The sequence below is a fragment of the Phacochoerus africanus genome, chromosome 15, assembly GCF_016906955.1.
Source record: "Phacochoerus africanus isolate WHEZ1 chromosome 15, ROS_Pafr_v1, whole genome shotgun sequence".
Taxonomy (NCBI): Eukaryota; Metazoa; Chordata; class Mammalia; order Artiodactyla; family Suidae; genus Phacochoerus; species Phacochoerus africanus.
The window spans coordinates 130,077,722-130,091,866 of NC_062558.1; the positions used below are offsets into that span (position 1 = coordinate 130,077,722).

The 14,145-nt window shown below is 43.3% G+C and overlaps 1 protein-coding gene across 3 annotated transcripts in view; it reads left to right on the top strand.

Moving 5' to 3' along the window:
• Nucleotides 1-263: 263 nt before the first annotated feature.
• Nucleotides 264-14,145, top strand: part of SEC23IP (SEC23 interacting protein) — a 50,815-nt gene continuing 36,933 nt past the window's right edge. For all 3 annotated transcript variants that reach the window (XM_047760297.1, XM_047760295.1, XM_047760298.1), the window contains exons 1-4: nucleotides 264-503; nucleotides 5,808-6,340; nucleotides 9,906-10,128; nucleotides 11,472-11,665. In XM_047760297.1, the coding sequence (XP_047616253.1) occupies nucleotides 341-503; nucleotides 5,808-6,340; nucleotides 9,906-10,128; nucleotides 11,472-11,665 (1,113 nt within the window). In that variant the 5' untranslated portion in view covers nucleotides 264-340. The remainder of the gene's footprint in view (nucleotides 504-5,807; nucleotides 6,341-9,905; nucleotides 10,129-11,471; nucleotides 11,666-14,145) is intronic.

Below are 14,145 nucleotides of genomic sequence, written 5' to 3' on the forward strand. Positions count from 1 at the left end.
ACCCCCGCAACCCGAAACTTTCGGCGTCAGTTCATGCCTTAACCAACTACCCAAAGCACTCCTCCTTCCACACGCCAGTCCCAGCCTGGACCAGCGTCTCCACCACACCCGGCCTGCGGTCGAGGGTGTCACGTGCTAGGACGCGGGCGTGAAGCCGACGCCGCCATGTCGATCTCTGGCAGCCTCTGAAGGGAAAGGAGAGTGCAGCTGACCAGCCACACCGAGTTCCGGCACCTTGTGCGCAAGTGCGGAAGTGTGTTGGCCCCGACTGTGTTCGGTTTCCGGCCGGTGGTGCGGCACCGGCCAGTTGGAGACGTGTAACGGACGGTGGGCTGCAGCCATGGCCGAGAGGAAACCTAACGGTGGTGGCGGCGCCGCCTCCGCGTCTTCGTCGGGCACCAACTTACTCTTCTCCTCCTCGGCCACGGAGTTCAGTTTCAACGTGCCCTTTATCCCGGTCACCCAAGCCGCCGCTGCCTCGGCCTCCTTGCTCTTGCCCGGAGGTAGTAAGGAGAGGGGGATCTGGTGGGGCAAATGTGTGGGGGGAGGTGAGCAGGGGGCGTGGGGCAAAGAGGGTCGGCCGGGAGGTTTTCCTTCTGCCTGGATCCGACCCTCTGGGTAGCTTGCCAGGGGCATCACTGGCCAGGTTTGAGTGGCTTGGGACTTTGGGATCTTGGGGACAGGAACCAAGCTCTTTGTCGAAGGAACCCTCTGTTCTGAGTGCTGGCCACTCCTGCATTGTTCCACAGATTTTTGATGAACACCTAGTGGTGTGCCAGGTGTTTGCAGGGACTGAAAACAGACAGTGCCCCCTCTACTAGGATACAGTAGGATATCTCCTAGGACTGACAGCTAGCTACCCTCTCTTAGGATAGACACATAGTATTTGCCAAGTAGAGGTACAGAACACATCTTTCAAGGCAGTGCATCACTTTCTCTAAGGAACTTTTGCTTGTTCTCTAAGGTCCCTGCTCCTACGTGCACCTTAGCTTTTTGTTCATATCATTATTGTCTAGGGAGATTGCTTTTTAGCAGTTATGTGGCATAACCCAGAGCTGGTGTTTAGGAACACGGACCGTGTTCCAGCGTTAGCCCTGCCAGTAACTCTGTGTGACCTCAGGCATATTACTTTACCTCTCTGTGCTTCATTTTCCATATATGTACAGCCTTCTAGGGCTGTAATGAGAAGTGCATTGATTTTTGTAAAGCGCTGCATATAGTGTCAGGCATATAGTGTTATGTAATGTTTGCGAAATAAACATCTTTCTCTCTATTTGGACTGTAGTTTGTAGCTATGACTTATCTATGCCTAGCACATAGGCCCTCAGAAAATGCTGAATGTTTTCCCATTGAATAATTTATTCTTGCTTGGAAGACTAAGGAAAGTTTCACGGAGAAGTGAAGAAAGGCAAACGGGAAGCAGCAATATATGGTGGTTTCCCTCCCCTTGTTGAATGTTCCTTCTTGGTGTTTATCACCACCTGACATGTACACATATTTGTTTATTTTATCCCACTAGTATGTAAGCTTCATGAGAGTAGGAACTTATACCTAGAGCAGTGCCTGGTATGCTGTAGACCAATTTTTTCAATAGGAAATTAATGAGTGAATCAAAGGATGAGAATCAGGAACATGTAATGTCTTATTTTGATAGTGTGGCTGAAAGGTTTGACATTGCCATGTTTGGTGAAGTGCCAGGTGTTTGCTGGAGCAGAATGCTTTGAGAGATTTCAGGAATAAATAAGGCCATACATGAGATTTTCATGTCATCCTCTACTTCACAAATGTTTGGGTCATGCCCATCTTCCTCCTTGTTGTATAATGTTTTGTTTGTGTCTTTTACTATCAGTAAATGCTAAACATTTTCCTTGTCAAGTGCAGCATAACTTTCTTGTCCTGAAAACTATTGTTTCTTGGAGGTAGTTTATTATTTTAATAAGAAAATTAATTTTTAGAATGCAAATTTTGTTAGCAAATATTTTTCTACTCTTAGAAAAGATTTGAGGGCGTTCCCTTTAGGACTTAGCAGGTTAAGAACCTGACTAGCATCCATGAGGATGAGTGTTCAATCCCTGGCCTCGCTCAGTGGGTTAAGGATCTGGCGTTCCTGTGGCTGTGGCATAGGCTGGCAGCTGCAACCCTATTCAACCCCTAGCTTGGAAACTTCCATATGCCACAGGTGCAGCCCTAAAAAAAAAGAAGAAGAAGAAGAAAAAGATTCGGTCATCAGAAGCCTATTCAGAGAATTTCCAGAGACAGAAGGAAAACCTGTCACATTGGAAGCAAAGTTAATCATGTCAGTGAAGGAGACACGCAGAAAGCAACTTAATTCAGCCAACCTGGATCGAGCAGCTTGCTTGCCAGGCCCTGTTCCAGATGTCAGGGAGGCACAGAGGAGCAGATAGCCTCGCCCTTACTGACTGTACAGTATATACAGACATACTGTAACCAGCTCTGTAAGTAATTGGAGCTCCCTGGCCAGGGATCAGATCTGAGCTGCAGTTGCCACCTAGGCTGCCACTGTGGCATCACCGGATCCTTAACCCACGGTGCTGGGCTGGGGATTGAACCTGTGTCCCCGTGCTCCCAAGAGGCTGCCGATCCCATTGCACCACAGCAGGAACTGCATGTGTACATAATTGTATGTAATTGTGATAGCTAGGAAAGGGATTGCTAGGCTGCTATGAGAGCTGTGGCTGTCAGGCTGGCCAAGAGGACATCCCTCAGGCCTTTAGGGACTCACAGAGGAGGTGCTTCTTGAGCTAAGTGATGGAGGATACATAGAATTTAGTGAGTCTTGTAGGTCCCTGGGTGGCCTAGTGGTTAAGGACTTGGTGTTATCACTGCTGTGGTTCAGGTTACTGCTGTGGATCGGGTTTGATTCCTGGTCTAGGAACTTCTGTGTGCTGCGAGTGTGGCCAAAAACAAAAAAAAAAAAACAAAAAAAAGAAGAAAGAAAAATGAGGGAGTCTTGAGAGACAGGCGTATATAAAAGTCTGGAGAAAACATGCACATTAGTGGTAGGTGCTCAAATTCTCAGTCCATCCCCAGCTCTTTCCTCTCTGACCCTTCCCCCGCCCCTTCGTGGATCTGTGTGACCAGAGTGAGTACAGGGGAGTGGCTCAAGTGGTCAGTGGTGACTGGATCACCAAGGGCCTCATATACCATACTGAGGAATTTGTGGTTCATGCTATGGGGTGTGGGGTGCCCTGAAGGATTTTTTATTTTGTTATAGTTATTTTTTAATTTTTTGCTTTTTAGGGCCACACCTGGTGCATTGGAGGTTCTCAGGCTAGGGGTGGAATTGGAGTTATAGCTGCCAGCCTACGCCACAGCCAGAGCAATGTCAGATCCGAGCCTTGTCTGCGACCTACACCACAGCTCATGGCAACGCCTGATCCTTAGCCCACTGAGTGAGGCCAGGGATAGAACCTGTGTCCTCATGGATGCTAGTCAGATTTGTTAACTACTGAGCTACAACGGGAACTCCAAGGATTTTCAAAAGGTAGTGAAGTCAGAGGTATCTTTCAGAAAGACTGGAGTTTTCTGAGTTTGCATCAGAGTAAAGCTGACTGTAGCAAGAGCTGTCATACTGGAGGTGGTTTTAAGTAAGGCTGGAGCTGGTGGCATTCTAGCCCTGGTCAGAGCCACACTGGCTGTGAAGAGCAGACAACAATGGGAGAGACATTTACACCAACAGATTGTTGGGACTTTGTGACTCACCGGGGCCTGGACTCTCTGGGGCAGAGGCCCCTTCTCTCTGTTGTGTTTAGCTCTGAGACCTGTCTCCACCTGGCGTATAATCAGTACTCTGGACATATTTCTTTAATGAGAAACTGGATGATTAAATGCAGGGTATGAGGGCGAGGGAGGAGTCTGAGACAGGAGGTCTCTGTTTTGAGTGGATGGATGTTGGCAAACATCCTTTGAGATAGCAAGGAGCATATGGAGAGGGCCAGTTCGGAGGACAAATTCAGTTCAGGCTTACTAAGTTTGAGGTATGTTTGCCTGACAACCGAGTATTGAGGAAGCAGTTGGAAAATAGGTTCTGGGATGCGTGAGATCAGTCTCGGTTCGAGACAGAGTTGGGAGCATCACAGGTACACAGGTGCTCATTAAAGTTGAGTCTGGATGCCAGATGTGTTCACGTGTAATTAGAAAGTGCCCCTGAGGTGAGGCTGGCAGCTTGTTGAGGTCAGTATTTCATTTGCCATTGATGCTCATCAGAAAAAAATTTCTTGGATCAAGTTGATCTCAAATTGTGTTAAAGAATGGAAGACACCACAGAGATTTTTTTTCCCCCTTCTTTTATTTTTTATTTTTGTGTTTTGGCCATACCTGTGGCCTGTGGAAGTTCGTGGGCCAGGGATCGAACCCGAGCCATAACAGTGACCTGAATAGCAGTGGCAAAGCTGAATCCTTAACCTGCTGAGCCACCAGGGAACTCCTTCCTGCTTTTAAATGTTGAGAACTAAGAAATATGAGTCCAAGTGAAGTTCAAGTGACTGGAAAGAGAGGGCAGGAAGCAGAAATGTTTCAGAAAAGCAGAATAATACAAGCAGACAGAGGGCCTTATAGGAAGTGATATTTTCAGTTTCAAAGAAACAACTCAGAGGAGTTTTTTTTTTTTTTTTCCATTTTTTTTTTGGCCACCCCGGAGCACATGGAGTTTCCAGGCCAGGGCGAGCTGGGGATTAGATCTGTCCCACATTTGTGACCTGTCCCGCACTGGATCCTTAACCCATTGTGCTGGGCTGGGTCATTACTACATCCCAGCGCTCCAGAGATGCTACCAATCCTGTTGCAGCACAGTAGGAACTCCTCAGAAGAGTATTTTGAACAGTGGAGTATCTTAGTTACATTGATGTGTGTGAACTTTCAAGGTTGTGTAGAAGGAAAATGTTTTTATTTTATAACTAGGTGGTAGAAGAGAGGATAAATAGTTTGGTGCTGATTATACCTACAGCGAAGATCAAGTTGGGCAAAGGGAAGTGAGGAGAACGTCCCTTGGTTAGAAAATGACTTTTCTAGTGATTGGGCATTCTCTATTGAGTGTCTGGTTGTGATACTGGTTTCAGGGATGGCAATTAATGGTTGGCCTACTTTGCCTCAGGAATACAAATACCACGTATTCACTTGTACAATGAGGGCTTTGTAGGTAAGAGCTGTGACACACCCCTTCTTGTCAACAGAGTTAATATGTGTACTTTAGTTTCTTATCATTACTCTAGAAATAAAGTTATGTGTATTTGGGTTGTGGAATAATATTTGAATTATTTCTTACCAGAAAAAACAGCATTCGAAATAACATGTAAAAAAATAGTAGGTATAGGTGCAGTGGGCTAAGGATCCAGTATTGTCACTGCAGTGACTCAGGTTGCTGCTGTGGCGCAGGTTCAGTCCCTGGCCTGGAAACGTGTGTTTGCTGCAGGTGGGCCAAAAAGAAAAAAACAGCAGGCGGAGATTTTGTTTCCATTTTTAAAAACTTCTTCTATATACAAATATGTCTACATAACATATAATATACCATAACATTGTCAGTGTTCAGTGATCGTCTCTGGGAGATGGGCTTTAGGAATAAGTTATTATTTTTCCCCTCTCCTTTGGTTGTTTCTTACTCACATTTTCTAGTTTTTCATTTCAAAGAAAAGTTTTCAAAGAAAAAAAGTTTTTCATTTTTGTCTGTAATGCAGAAACGTAAGTTTGAACAACAGAATAGAGGTATAATTGTTAGATCTGCTGCATAGACTCTGATCTACAGAGTGGGAGCTTACCTTTAAACCTTGTTCCCTTCCGTTCCCTTTCAGAGGATTCCACAGATGTGGGTGAGGAGGACAGCTTCCTTGGTCAGACTTCTGCTCACACGTCTACCCCACAGACATTTAGTTACTTCTCTCAGGTATCAAGCAGTAGTGATCCTTTTGGGAATATTGGACAGTCACCGTTAACAACTGCGGCCACATCGGCTGGACAGGCAGCATTCTCCAAGCCCCCAACTGCTCTCCCTTTTACGACCGGATCCCAAGATGTGTCAAATGCGTTTTCACCATCCATTTCCAAGGCTCAGTATGGTGCTCCACCTTCTTCACAGATGGGAATAAATACTTATCTGCCTTCTCAGCCTAGTAGTCTCCCTCCTTCCAATTTTGGGAGCCCACCCCAAGGAACACCCCAACAAGGATACAATCCATATCGCCACACAGCTGTGAGCAGCAGGGCTAATCCTTATATTACACCACCACAGCTGCAGCAGTGCCAACCGCCAGCCCATCCTCCCCATCCTCCACCCACTGGACCCCCTGTTCAGATGTACCAGATGCCTCCAGGATCTTTGCCACCGGTATGGATGTGTTCTTATATCCTAGTTATTCACTGTAATTTTTAATCTCTCTCTTATCTTAACCTATGTCTTTAAAAACACTGTTTTTACTAATCTATATGATGACAAGTTATTTTTCAGAAGGTATTTTTTGTAAACTACATGCTTCAAAGTAAACAATCTTTTTTTTTTTTTTTTGGTCATTTTAGGACCACACCCATGGCATTTGGAGGGTCCCAGGCTAGGAGTCCAATTAGAGCTGCAGCCATAGGCCTATGCCAAAGCCACAGCAACGTGGGATTTGGGCTGCGTCTGCGACCTACACCACAGCTCGTGGCAACGCCAGATCCCCAACCCACTAAGCAAGGCCAGGGTTGAACCCGAATCTTCATGGATACTAATCAGGCTCGTCAACCACTGAGCCACGATGGGATCTCCCATTTTATTTTATTTTTTTGAAGTAATCTTTTAAAGGTAGCTCATTAAATGGTTCATATTTTAATATAATCTAGTTATGGAAATAGTAATTGATTTTAATGAGTTAACCACATGCCGGTAGTTCCAGATATTAATATAAGATACCAATAATAAATGTCATCTAGAGACATATGAGAGTCAAAACAATTATTAACAGACTGCCAGCTTCTCATTTTTATTTAAAAATTTTTTTTTAATTTCTTGGACGCCCCGTGGCACATGAGTTCCTGGGCCAGGGATCAGATCCGAGCTGCAACTGTGACCTGAGCTGCAACCGTGACCCGAGCTGCAGAGGCAGCAACGCCAGATCCCCAAGCCACTATGCTGGGCTAGGGATCGAACCTGGGTCCCAGCGCTCCCAAGATGGTGCCACTGCCACTGTGCCTTTTTTTTCCCCCTTCATTTTAAATTACACTATTCAATCAGAATACTCAATTACTGGGTGGGACTAAAATTAATAATTTCTTTTATTTATTTATGGAGTTTGAATCTAGACAGACAAGCTCTATCTCAGGGGAATGATGGAATAACTTTTGCGTTGGGTAAATTTTATGAAATTCCCTTATGCTTTTTCCCCCACTGATTATTCAGCTGATTTCCAAAGGGGGGTAAACTGAATCAAAAAAGGGGAAATGATTGAAAGGAAGAATTAAGAACCCAGCCAGTGGGGCACACAGGGTATAACGTGAGTGCTCTTTTGAGGGTAGAGAATGGGCTCCATTTTACCATAATTTAAATCACACCAGTATACAAACTCTTGGTAATATTGGATTTCAGCATGTTGGATAGTAACCAGGTTCATAGAATGTGATATAAGTTAGTATTCTTTGTTTGCTGATGAAATTTTGAAAATATAATTAAGAAGGTTAAAAATGATGGGAGTTCCCATCGTGGCTCAGTGGTTAATGAATCCAGCTAGGATCCAGTGGGTTTGATCCCTGGCCTTGCTCAGTGGGTTTGGATCCAGCGTTGCCATGAGCTGTAAGGTAGGTCAGAGACATGGCTCAGATGTCAAGTGGCTGAGGCTATGGTGTAGGACAACAGCTGCAGCTCCAATTTGACCCCTAGCCTGGGAACTTCCATATGCTGCGGGTCTGGCCCTAAAAAGACACACAAAAACTTTTTTTTAAAATGTTAATTCAATGTATAAAGAAAAGTTGTGAAAATAATAGGACAGAGAATACCCCAGTACTCTACCCAGATTTACCTCATGAATGTTTTACCTCATTTTTTCTCTCATTTGTGAACATGCACCTGTCGGAGCATCCTCTCTCCACCTCCCTCCCTGCCTTCCTTTCTCACTCTGTGCATGTACAGTTTGTGGGGGGAAAACATTTGAACGTCAGTTAAGTATATTATGATTCTTTACTCTTAGATACTTTAGTGTGTCTTTCTTAAGAATAAGGATATTATTTTATATAACCACAGTATAGTTATCGGCCTAAGTTAAGTTAATATTTTGAAATTTTTTTTTTTTCTTGGTCTTTTTAAGGTTGCACCTGAGGCATATGGGAGTTCCCAGGCCAGGGGTTGAATCAGAGTTGTAGCTGCCAGCCTACACCACAGCCACAGCAACCCGGGATCCAAGCCGTGTCTGTGACCTGCACCACAGCTCATGGCAGCGCTGGATCCTTTAGCTCACTGAGGCTCGAACCCGCATCCTCATGGATACTAGTCAGGTTCATGACCCCAGAATCACGATGGGAACTCCTTGAAATGATTTTTAATAAAAAATTTTAAAAAATTGTATTCTGATTTTAAAGGTAGTTTCAGTGCAAAAAATTTGAAAAATGAGAATAGCCAAATGAATAAAAATTGCCACTAGAAAAGCTTGTTTTTACTTTATGTCTTTCTTAGCTTTTTTCTAGACAAATTTGTAGTTTTTTTCTAGACAAACATAATACGTGTTTTTTAATGAACATATTTTAGAAGTTAAGTTTTTTTCTTTTCTTTTTGTCTTTTTGCTATTTCTTGGGCCACTCCTGCGGCATATGGAGATTCCCAGGCTAGGGGTATAATCGGAGCCGTAGCCACCAGCCTACACCAGAGCCACAGCAACGCGGGATCTGAGCCGCATCTGCAACCTGCACCACAGCTCACGGCAACGCCGGATCGTTAACCCACTGAGCAAGGGCAGGGAGCGAACCCGCAACCTCATGGTTCCTAGTCAGATTCGTTAACCACTGCGCCACGACGGGAACTCCGTTAAGTTTTTTTTCTAAAACATTTCTTCCTTTCTTCTTGCTTGCTTGCTTACTTTTTAGGGCCGCACCCATGGCATATGGAGATTCCCAGGCTAGGGGTCATATCGGAGCTGCAGATGCCAGCCTAACCACAGCCACAGCACCATGGGATTTGAGCTGTGTCTGTGACCTATACCATAACTCATGGCAATGCTGGATCCTTAACCTACTGAGCAAGGCCAGGGATCTAACCTGTATCCTCATGGATACTAGTCGAATTCATAATCTGCTGAGCCCAATGGGAACCCCCTCTAAAAACATTTTTAATGGTGCTAGTGAATTCTAGATTTGAGTATAAGATGATTTATTTAATCAGGTTTCTGTTAGACATTTAGATTGTTTTGGTGATTGTCTATTATAAATAACCTTTTGGTATACATCTTTGTGGGTAAATTTTTACTGTTATATCTTTAGGATGAAGTCTTAGAAATGGAATGGCACTTTTTTTTTTTTTTTTGCTACACCTGTGGCATGTAGAAACTCCTTGGACAGGGATTGAACCTGATCTGTGGTTGCAACCCATGGCACGGCTAAGGCAATGCTGTCCTTAGCCCAGTGTGCCACACAGGAACTTCTGGAATATGCATGTTTTAAAGGTTAAATCACAGGAGACACATTACTAGATTGATTTCTATAAAGGTGGTAGTTTACTTTGTCATCAGTGTGAGAAGGTCCTGTTTACTTTGCAACTGATTTGGGGTTGTGTTAGATTTTTTAAAAATTTTAGTTGTTTTGGCACCTAGTTATTAAATAGCTGTCTAGAGATATATTTAGTATAGTTATTACTAAGTCAGTTTGGGTCTGAAGCATATACAAAATTGTTCCTTTGGACTGACAAGGTGGTCCTAACTTTTTGTCCCCTCCAGATTCCTCCTGCAGTGCAGTCAGGATTGTCCCCTCCAACCCAGCAGCAGGCACCTGCTAGACCTCCTGGTCCCTCTGTGCAAGTGCCACCTCCTTTTCTACTTCAAAACCAATATGAACCTGTCCAACCCCACTGGTTTTACTGCAAGGAGGTAGAATACAAACAACTCTGGATGCCTTTCAGTGTGTTTGACTCTTTGAATCTTGAGAAAATCTATAATTCAGGTAAGCATGGATCCTGCATCATTTGTATATGATTTTAGTCAAATTTTTTTTTTTTGGTTGTGGCATGCAGTGGGTTGATGTGGGATCTCAGTTCCCAGACTAGGGATTGAACCTGGGCTTTAGGGGTGAAGGGACTGAGTCCTGACCACTAGACCACCAGGGAAATTGTGTCTGATTTTAGGAAAAGAGGAAGGAAGGGCTTTTATCCATGGCCTACTTTTTAATGAATGTCAAATATTTTAATCCTTATAGAGCCCACCAGCCTCAGTACCTTAAGATGATAGTAATATAATTCCTGAGTTATTTGAGCAAGGTATTTGAAGAAATGTTTTAGTAATTTTGTTTGTTTGTTTAAAGGTATTTTAAATCCAAGAACAGAATAGTTCATATAACGCAGGTGACAGTTTTCTCTCTCTTTTTTTTTTGGATCTTTTTAGGGCTGCATTTGAGGAATATGGATGTTCCCAGGCTAGGGGTCGAATCAGAGCTGTGGCTGCTAGCCTACACCACAACTCCTGTAGTGCAGGATCCAAGCCGTGTCTGTGACCTGCACCACACCTCATGGCAATGCCGGATCCCCAACCCACTGAGTGAGGCCAGGGAACCCACGTCCTCACAGATACTGGTTGCGTTTGTTACCGGTGGGCCACAACAGGAACTCCACCCCCCCCCCCTTTTTTTTTAACTCAATGAATTTTATTACATTTGTAGTTGTACAGTGATCATCACAGCCCAGTTTTATAGCATCCCCATTCCGAACCTCTGTGGTGACAGTTTTCTTATTTTCCTTATTTGTTTATAGCCATTCGAGCATTTATAAAGCATTTTCTGTTTTTTTTTTTTAGGGCCACACCTGTGGCATATGGAAGGTCCTAGGCTAGGGGTCAAATTGGAGCTGTAGCATGGACACTAGTCAGGTTTGTTACTGCTGAGCCCCATGGGAACCTCCTAGAAAACATTTTTTTTTTTTGTCTTTTTAGTGCCACATCTGCGGCACATGGAGGTTCCCAGGCTAGGGGTCTAATTGGAGCTGTAGGCGCTGGCCTACACCACAGCCACAGTAACGCCAGATCTGAGCTGCATCTGCAACCTACACCACAGCTCATGGCAGTGCTGGATCCTTAACCCACTAAGCGAGGCCAGGGATCGAACCTGAGTCCTCATGGTTCCTGGTTAGATTCGTTTCCACTGCTCCATGATGGGAACTCCTTAAACTTATATTTTTGAACCAAAATGAGCCTTGTAGTTCTTTGTCTTTAGGTATAGATGAGTCACCCTATTGATTATTTATTGCTTTTAAAATACCTGGTAACTTGAGTTAAAATGTGGACTTTGTGCTCCAGTCCAGCCAGACCCTGAGAGTGTGGTTCTAGGCACCGATGGAGGGCGCTATGACGTTTACCTCTATGACCGCATGCGGAAAGCCGTGTACTGGGAAGAGGAGCCAGCTGAAGTGAGGCGCTGCACTTGGTTTTACAAAGGGGACACAGATAGCAGATTTATTCCCTATACAGAGGAGTTCAGTGAAAAACTAGAGGTACGTGGGCTTTTTTCCTTTATGCTTTTCTTTAAAACGCATAGACTGTATACATCTGAGCCTCATGTAACACTGCTCTCTGCAGAGGAGTCTTTACCTGAAAGTCTGTTTTGATCTTGTTTGCAAAGAAGATCGCTTTTTAAGTGTTGTCATCTTCTATGAAGTGCTAATTGTGGCCTCAGGGTCTAAAGATAGGATGTTTTTCAGGGGTGCATCACGAATGAGGTGCTTGTATCAAGCCTTCAGAAGAACCTAGGCTTCTGGGATCTGCTGTTGACAGCACATGCCAGGCATATGAATGCTTTTCAAATTTATACTCAGAAGTCTTGAAATTAACTTCTGGTTTATGAAAATAAATGCAAGAATAGAAACAAATGTCATGAGACTTTTTTAACCATTTAAAACTGATGGCTAATATTGTTTTATGTAATTGTATTAATTTCTTGTTATAATTCTCTTAATAGTTGAGTATTGAGTATTTGAAATAGATGAATTCATCTGCATACATGGGAAATGAAATAGAGAACATTTTTCAGTTATCTTTTTTTTTTGGTCTTTTTAGCGCCGCACCTGCAGCATAAGGAGGTTCCCAGGCTAGGGGTCCAATCAGAGCTGTTGCTGCCGGCCTACACCACAGCCACAGCAACGCCGGATCCTTAACCCACTGAGTAAGGCCACAATGGGAACTCCTAGTAACTATTTTTTAATGTATTACTAAAACTTGTGTAACCAACACTAACATTAAACATTAAAATAATACTAATATTAACATTAAAAAGGACCTCTAAAATGCTAATCTTCCATAGATTCATATTTTGAAACATACAAGTGAGGACTTGGCCTTATATCCTGTTTAAGAGCTGAGAAATTTAACAATTGACTATTAATTACTAAGTATCTTTTGTCCTTGAAGAACATAATAATATAATTAATAGAAATAAGAAAAAATTAAATCACAATCTTGGGTGTTCTCATCATGGTTCAGTGGTAATGAACCCGACTATCATCGGTGAGGACCTAAATTTGATCCCTTAGTGGGTTAAGGATCTGGTGTTGTTGTGAGTTGTGGTGTAAGTTGAAGACATGGCTCAGATCTCATGTTGCTGTGGCTTTGGTGTAGGCTGGCAGCTGCAGCTCTGATTGCACTCCTAGCCTGGGAACTTCCATATGCTGTAGCTGTGGCCCTAAAAAGCAAAAATTAAAATGAAAAATTAAAATATCACAATCTTGTCATCCTTTCAAATCAAATTCCACATTTAAAAATATTTTCTTAGGAGTTCCCGTTGTGGCACAATGGTTAACAAATCTGACTAGGAACCATGAGGTTGCGGGTTCGATCCCTGGCCTTGCTCAGTGGGTTAAGGATCTGGCGTTGCTGTGAGCTGTGGTGTAGGTTGCAGACGCGACTCAGGTCCCGAGTTGTTGTGGCTGTGGTGTAGGCCGGCGGCTAAGCTCCGATTAGACCCCTAGCCTGGGAATCTCCATATGCCTCGGGATCGGCCCTAGAAAAGGCAGAAAGACAAATAAATAAATAAATAAATAGAATGAAATAAAAGTGTTTTCTTAGACTGTTCTTTATATACGTATTTTTCTAACAATAATAGTGGTACAAACTTTTTCTGGAGTATTTTGCTTTTTGAAAAGAAAATTTGTAAATGTAATTCTTTGGCATTGTCAATTGTACCTGCCCTAGAAATATTAACCTTTATAGTATGACTATGAAGTACTATCCTATAACCAATTAAATATGAAAAGATGAGTATAGGCCTAAAGTAAGCAGATGTTAGTTGGGGCTAAGTAAATTGGAAAGACTCTTGTTGAGAACAGAGGCTTCAAATTTTTTTTTTCTTTTTTTTTGGGCTGTACCTGTGGCATATGGAAGTTCCCAGGTTAGGGGTTGAATGGGAGCCACAGCTACTGGCCTACGACAGCCACAGCAATGCAAGATCTGAGCTGCATCTGTGACCTACACCACAGCTCACGGCAATGCCGATCCTTAACCCGCTGAGTGAGGCCAGGGCTGAAACCTGCAGCCTCATGGTTTCTAGTCAGGTTTGTTAACCACTGAGCCACGAAGGGAACTACCTCAAAAATTTTTTTTCAGTTCAGTCAATGGTAAGAATACATTTTGCATTGAGATTTAGTATATACATTTTTTGTATACACACATACGCATGCATCTGTATGCATATTTATTTATCAGAAATAGTGGTGTTTGGCAACCTGGTTCTCCAGGGAAAAAAGGCCCTGATTTAAAGCATTTGCTCATTTCCCTGGTATACATACTTCTATCACGGCAAGTTTTAAACTATCAACATGATGTAACTGGACAAGGAATTGGGAAGAGTTAGTTGTGTGATCAGCTCTTATGAGCTGGTGTGAGCCAGATTAAACACACCACTAAATGCAGAAGTCCCTGAAACAGCACTTACCCCCACTAGGTGGCATTCACTTTGATCTTTTCTCTTTCATTTAAAACA